The sequence below is a fragment of the Colossoma macropomum genome, unplaced genomic scaffold (genome assembly GCF_904425465.1).
Source record: "Colossoma macropomum unplaced genomic scaffold, Colossoma_macropomum, whole genome shotgun sequence".
In the NCBI taxonomy this organism is placed as follows: Eukaryota; Metazoa; Chordata; class Actinopteri; order Characiformes; family Serrasalmidae; genus Colossoma; species Colossoma macropomum.
In genome coordinates this window covers 3,566,814-3,574,423 of record NW_023494798.1, presented here as the reverse complement: position 1 = coordinate 3,574,423, position 7,610 = coordinate 3,566,814, and the positions used below count along the sequence as shown (strand labels likewise).

Below are 7,610 nucleotides of genomic sequence, written 5' to 3'. Positions count from 1 at the left end.
TCAAAGAGCCTTGGAGGGTACTTTACCCATAAGATGTTTCTTGGTATTCTGCTCAGGCCTAAACATAATAATGAAACACTTGGGAGCAAACAGACAAATAAACAAGCCAAAGCTTGAGGCCAGAATAGCAAATATCTCTACAGCTACAGTGAACTTTCCAGGAGAGCTGACATAAGCTGGGATAAAGGTAACCCAGACTGCACAGAATATGAGCATGCTGAATGTGATGAACTTGGCTTCATTAAAGTTATCAGGCAGCTTCCGTGCTAGAAAAGCCAAAATAAAACACAAAAGAGCCAGAAATCCTATATAACCCAGCACAGCCCAGAATCCTATAGCTGAACCTAATCCACATTCCAGTATTATCCTTTCCTTGTATTGCTTTAGATTTTTGAAGGGGAGAGGAGGAGATATTGTCAACCAAAGAACACAAATTAGGACCTGTATGAGAGTGAAGGCAAGAACACTGAGTCTTTGCTGTGGAGGCCCAAACCATTTCATGGCATTACTGCCTGGAAGTGTAGCTCTGAAGGCCATTAACACCACTATTGTTTTCCCCAGAACACAGGAGATGCAGAGGACAAAGGTGATCCCAAATGCTGTGTGGCGCAGCATACAGGACCACTCAGAGGGCTGACCAATGAAAGTCAGTGAGCAGAGGAAACACAGAGTCAGTGAGAAGAGCAACAGGAAGCTCAGCTCTGAGTTGTTGGCTCGGACGATGGGAGAAGTTCTGTGTTTATAGAAGACAGCAGCCACACATACAGCTATGAAGGCCCCAGAGATGGAGAATGCTGTCAGGATGATGCTCAGAGTGTCAACCCAGGATAGGAACTCCACAGGTTTGGGGAGGCAGCTGTCTCGCTGGGTATTGGGCCAGAACTCAGGAGGGCAGCGCAAACAGTTCAAAGAGTCTAAAATATTAGAAAAGCATATTCAGAACCTTATATTAGAAAGACCCACAATAGAAAAAAAAAAAGTTATGAGTATCGCCAGACAAACTGACTGGTGATACACAACCTGTCTTATTACTGATCTCTCCTTCTGCACATGGTATACAGTCAAAGCAGCAGACTGGCTTTCCTTTCTGCACAGCCTTCCTGGTTCCTGGAGGACAGCTCTCACTGCACACAGATCTTGGCACCTGAAAGACATTAAACAAAGTTAAATTATTCAGTCAAAATTTGAACCTCAATGTTGAAATTCCTTATATATATATCCATTATCCATTTTTATTAGTTGTTTTTTGCTTATGTCCTCTGTTTGTTTATTGATTATATGATATTACTAGCATTTGAATTAAAAATGTCGTTCTTGAAGCTTTAAGTAAAATAATCCATCATATATTTATTTTCTCATGAATGATACGTGAATGGATTTAGAAGCTGATTCCACATTAGTAGACAGAAAGTATTGTAAACAGCAGATTTTATTATTGGAATGATTCATTAGATTTCATCAAACATTGTTACGGAATTTCAAAGTCATCTTTGTGCCAATATTTAGGTTTGGATGTTTATCACAGTGAATAATTTTAATAAATTTACGTAAGGTAAACAATTGGCTGTGGGATCTACTCTGACTGGAAAAACAAGAAAAAAAAATGTGATTCCGATTATTATGTAGTCTTTTATTTGTTCTTTAAACAGACCTTCTGAATTGTTTAATGTCCGTGTTCATTTAGGCCGTAATTAGCCAAGTGTTTACAGTAAAGCACAGTTAGTTTAACCTAATTATTTTCATTGTGTGATCATTTTAACATGATCTTCGTTTGTCTGAGTGGTATATCGTCGCTGCAAAATAACTGAGTTATTCTATGACGTGTGTGGTAAGAGAGTACTGGAAATACCTCAGTCTGTCCTCCCATCCAGCTGATAGCTCTGCTCATACTGAACTCCTGGCCTCTTGGTCTGGATGAGTCATAGTGACCTACAGTCACAAAATCCAAACCACCATCTTTCTTAAACTGCCAGTTTATGAGCTCGTAGGCGGCCACAGGATCACCATTGGAATCAAACGAGACCTGATAGCCATTCTTTGTAGTGAAGTTCACTCTCTTGAGCTGGTCGAGTATCTGCAGTGGAACATACAACTATAAAAACTATGAATGAACCTGTGATTTTGAACGGAGATCAAGTGTTTCAAAGTACTATTAAACAGACTAATTTGTTATTAATGTATATTGACCTGGGAATTATCTGTGAATGACTATTTGGGCCGTTCTACCATTGCCGTGACACATGGTGTCTCACAACTGTGAAACTATGAAAATGAGCTAAAAATACACACACACCAAAATGCAGTGTGTTATGTCTCAATAAAAATCAGCATTTCACAGCAGCATAAATATATATGATCTATGTGAAGCTGCAAGTCCGCTGTTTATTTTTCAGTTTTATTCCATTTTTTCATTTTTTTTCTTCTTCTTCTGATGATGATGATGATGATGATGATGATGATTATTATTATTATTATTATTATTATTATTATTATTTTTATTATTCCTTTTTATATTTTTTTTTCTCATAATACATCTTGTCCTGACAGATTTGTCAGTGGTGAAACAGACACATGAAATGTCAAAAAAGGAAAAACAGAATCTTTTTAAATAACTAACTAATTAAAGAAAAATCTGTGTTCATATTTTTAATTTTGCTGAAACACTGAAACTGAATTGGTAGAATTGTCCAGGTAGCTTACTTAATATACATGTAGCAATATACAAGCCCATTTCCAAAAAAGTTGTGAGCTTTGCCAAATGATGCAATGATGTGCAAATCATTTAAACCCTATGTTTCAATGAAAATACTACAAAGACAACATGTCAATCATTGAAAAAGAGAAATCGTACTGGTATTTGAAAAACCTAAGCCTATTTTGAATTTGATGCAGACAACATGTTCCAAAATGAGACACAGGCAAAAAAAGGCTGGTAAATTTGTCTAATGCTAAAAACAAAAAACTAAACAAAAACAAAAAAAAAGAACACCCGGTGGTTGTCAACAAGTCATCACTTAGAGGCTGAGTCTTGAGTAAAGATGACGAGGGGTTCACAACTTTGTGAAAGACTGCACGATCGAATAATGCAACAAACGTAACGTTTCTCAATGTAAAAAAGCAAAGTACTATTAATTTTCATTATCTACGGTGCAAAAATAACATTAAACGATTCAGAGAATCTGGAGAAATCTCTGTATGCAAGGGACAAGGCTGAAAACTAATATTTTCTGGCCATGACTTTTAGGCCCTCATTCTCTATTGAAAATCACTGCACGGGCTCAGGAACACTTCTAAAAACCAATGTCTGTGACAACAGTTTGCAAATGCAACTTCAAACTCTAAAATACAAAGAAGAAACCACATATAAACAGGATCTAGAAGTGCCGCCACCTTCTCTGGACCTGAGCTCATTTAAAATGGACCAAGGGGAAGTGGAAAAGTGTCCAGTGGTCTGACAAACCAAAATTTGAAATTGTTTTTGGAAATCATGGGTGCTGTGTCCTCCGGCCTTAAGAACACTCCGCTTGTTATCAGTGCACTATTCAAAAGCCAGTATTCATGATGGCATAGGAGTGCATTAGTGCACATGTCATGGGTGATGTGCACATCTGTGAGGGTCCCCTTAATTCTGAACAATATATACGTGTTTTGGCAACATATGCTGCCATCCAGATGACGTCTTTTTTCAGGGAAGGCCTTGATTATTTCAGCAAGAAAATGTCAAACCACATTCTGCATGTATTACAACAGCATTACTACATATTAAAAGAGTCCGGGTGCTAAACTGACCGGGCTTGCAGTCCAGACCTGATAACACTTGGTGCATTCTGAAATTAAAAATTTGACAAAGGAGACCCCGGACTGTTGTGCAGCTGAAATACTATATTAAACAAGAATGGGAAAACATTTCACTTTCAAAACTACAGCAGTGTCTCCTCAGTACCCAAACACTTACAGAGTGGTGTTAAAAGAAGAGGTGATAAAACACAGTGGTAAACAGGCCCTTGTCCCAACTTTTTTTGCAATGAGTTGCTGGCATCAAATTCAAAAGTGGCATATGTTTTTCAAAAAACAATGAAATTTCTCAATTTTAACATTTCATATGTTGTCTTTAAAGTATGTTCCTTTAAACTATGGTCTGCATGATTTGCATATCGTTGCATTCTATTTTTATTTACATTCTGCACTGCGTCGCAACTATAAATATATACTGTATATAGCATTTTCATACCTGCCATGGTGCGATTTTGGCGCTCTTGTCACACTGAGTGTCATTACAGATAACACCGTGGATGGCATGCGCTATGGCATACGTAGCTTTATACACCAGGTTAGTGATGCGCAGCTGCGACGTGTCTGTATATGGGTTCTGCAGCGCGCGGACATCCTCGATGCCGTTACATTCCCGCGCGCCCTCTGAGGAGCCTTTTAGGCTACAGCTGAACGAGCTCTCCCAAAACTCCGTTAGCAGAGGCGATTTCAGTGCTTGTTCTGGAGAGAGATCCAGAAGAAACTCACGAAGACCTGGAATCACTGAGCGGGGGATCCCAAATCCTATCGCCCCAGCGCACATGTTAAAGCGCAGAAACTCTGGATCTATGATCCACGCTTCACTGCCGATCCACTGAAGGGGAGGCGGCGGCTGTCTTGTCAGTTCCTCCAACAGAAGCCTTAAATCACCTGCGGTCAGAAACGCTACTATTACCCGGGCTGTTGATCTGCGGATGACGTTTGCCACTCTCTCCAGTTTACTGCGCGGTTGTGTTCTGTAGTAGGACTCGGAGTACTCCACACAGATGCCCTCCTCCTGCGCAGCCTTTAGAAACGACGCCATTCCATAATTTCCATAGTCTGAGTCGCTGCGCACTGCCCCAATCCATGTCCAGCCAAAATGCTTAACTGTTTTTGCTAGTGCGGCCGCTTGGTGGTGGTCACTAGGCACGGTCCTGAGAAAGGCAGGATACTGACGCTTATCACTCAGACATGCGCAGGTTGCGAAATGACTCACCTATTATTCGGTATTGAAAAGAAGAAGGCAGCGTTATTAAGAATTAAATCTAGCAATTTATGTTTGTTCTTTTTTTTACTACAAGTTAGTACACTTTTTTGTTGATTGCACCACTTATGTTAGCTTGCACTCACCTGTGGAATTCCAAAAAGTCCCAGTATTCTAGCCATAGCCATTGACGGACTGGAATTAGACTCTCCCACGAGAGCAGGAACAGCGGCGGCTGCAGATTTTGAACAGGAATCAGTTTCATTGTAAAATGGTTCCATGCCGTTTGCAAACTGAAATGCAACTTTAACAGCCATCGCCACTGCAGAGCACGAGTCGTGGATCTGGTATCCTAACGTGATTCCTGGCAGGAGATCTGTTCTGTTGTTGATCTCGTGGATGGTGAACTCCATGGCACGGGCGATTCGCAGCCCCCTGAAATTCAAACTGTTGAGAAAAATCACTAAATGAATATGGAGTTCACGATTGCAAAAAAATGTCAATATGATTATAATGTTTTCTGTCTATGCTCTTTGCTACTGTACAGACCTCCCAGAGCACTGTAGCTGGAGTGGTTTTGTGGTGTAGCTGTTCTGCTCTGAACTCGTGTATAAATGAATGAAAAAAATCTCTCCTATTATAAAATCGCCACTCATGGAAAAACCAGGCACCTGTGGATCAGCCCACAGCCTGCAGCTGACCAGGTCACCGTTGCTGGCTGCTAGACGAAGCCTAATTAACCACATCATTAGTACAAACATCATTAAAATGAAAGTGAGCTGCATAGCGTACTCGATAGTTCCCAGTCCTCTGTTTGCCACAGTGACTGCCTTTAAGTAGTTACTTTGTTATGATGCCCTGGGGGTATGAGTTTGGACTCAGGAGGCGTGGCTATATCTTGAATATTAATTGAGATGATGAATGTTTTTGTGTGTCTCTATTGTATTGACTTGTGTTGAAATAAGCAAACGTCACACCGTAAAAAGATAGTTCCCTATTATTATTATTATAATTATTATTATTTTTTTGTGAAAACAGAATTACCACAGATCCCTAAACACTCACAGAACCATTTTCATGCTTGAATAGTTGTTTGCATGTCTTAATTCTTCTTCTGATTGATGGAAAATGTGTTGTGGTCCTTCATAGAATCTTTTACAAAATAGTTCTATATAGCATCATAAAAGATATTTTTAACAACACTTGAACAACAATTGAAGAGCCCCTTTTGTGAACTCCCATTTATTCAAACAATGTTACCTTCTTAACACCCCACTCCCCCCCCCCCCCCCCCCCCCACTGTTAATATGTGAAGCCATTTAACTGCTCTTAAGGTAACCTCCTTGGAGTGTTATCACATATCAGAGGAGAACACAGAATGACAGTCTGAATGGATGGATGACATTGTCCATAGTGTACTGTCTTTACACTTCTGGTTTTCACTGGAAATAAAAGTAAGACATTTTCCTGTTTCAACATGACACCGGCCCCAGTACTCAACATTAGATCCATACATTGATGGTTTGCTCAATTTGCTGTGCAAAAATGTGAATGATCTGCATATAGCTCTGACTTCAATGTCATCAAACCCTTTAGGAACAAATTGGAACATAGGCCTTACCACCTACTCTTCTACCTGCCCATACTCACTACTCTGAATTAATTTAAATGTTCGAAGCAAAATCTAGTGTAAAACCTGATGTAGGGGGTAGGGAGGGAGGGGAGGGGAAGGGAGGGTGTTCACTGCCCTGAGATGAGCATCTACCTCTGGAGCCTTCTCCAGATTATGTGGTGGCCCTGCTGCAGAGAACAGAGGCAGGGAGCTCCTGGCCCAGGCAGAGTTCTGACAGAAGTGGAACTACATCCTGTGGGCTAAGGGTCAAGAGTTTCAGCCAGAAGAGAATGTCAGGGTGTCTAATCCTTGCTGCTGGAAGGACCACTCCCCCAAGCAGAACAATGACTGGATGGTCCTTGTCTAGTGTATTGGGTGCGCACTGAAACTTGGCAACATATTGTCTTACACTGGGACCATCTGGCTCCATACCTAGAGGATCAGGAGGGGCACTCTAGTGCCTGGGACTCTCCAAAATGTCCTCCTGCCTCTCATACATAATACGGCAGATATACCCTCAGGTTGGCGGCCCTTGAGGAGAAGGTGACAAACTCTTGTTCGTTTCAAAGACTTTGTCTAGTGGGGTTGGTGAGCAATAGGGTAACTGCTCTTGGACAAAGCAGGGGGCAAAGTGCGTACCTGGGTTTGCTTCACTTTAAAAATGTATTATATCCTCTACTAAATTGTTAAAATGTTGAGCTAAGATTAATTAAGTTTATTACAACCTCCTTCATGCATGTTCTTCTGAAAAGAGCTAGCATTGTCTAGGAGGCATTGTTACATCAGGCTTCAGCAGGCTAGGTAGCTATCAATCAGAGGCAAGCTGCATTCTGAGTAGAGGCTGCAAGCTAAGCTAAGCAAAAGGCTGCTGTTTTTCTCTGTAAAACTGTTTCTTCAGATGAGTTCTCAGTAAAGCTACAATATGGACTATAACCTGGACACTTCTTAGTTTCTTGGGGAAACCCTTAATGCTGCAAAATTATGGCATCATGCAGAGATTCA

General features: G+C 40.7%; 1 protein-coding gene across 1 annotated transcript; it reads right to left on the bottom strand.

Moving 5' to 3' along the window:
- Window positions 1-5,424, bottom strand: LOC118818231 (extracellular calcium-sensing receptor-like). Its single transcript, XM_036585435.1, has 5 exons — window positions 5,143-5,424; window positions 4,232-5,008; window positions 1,850-2,074; window positions 1,021-1,144; window positions 1-914 (listed from the first exon to the last, which is right to left on the bottom strand). Exons 1-5 carry the CDS (start codon window positions 5,407-5,409, stop codon window positions 1-3), a joined length of 2,307 nt encoding a protein of 768 aa, XP_036441328.1. The 5' UTR covers window positions 5,410-5,424.
- Window positions 5,425-7,610: the final 2,186 nt, after the last annotated feature.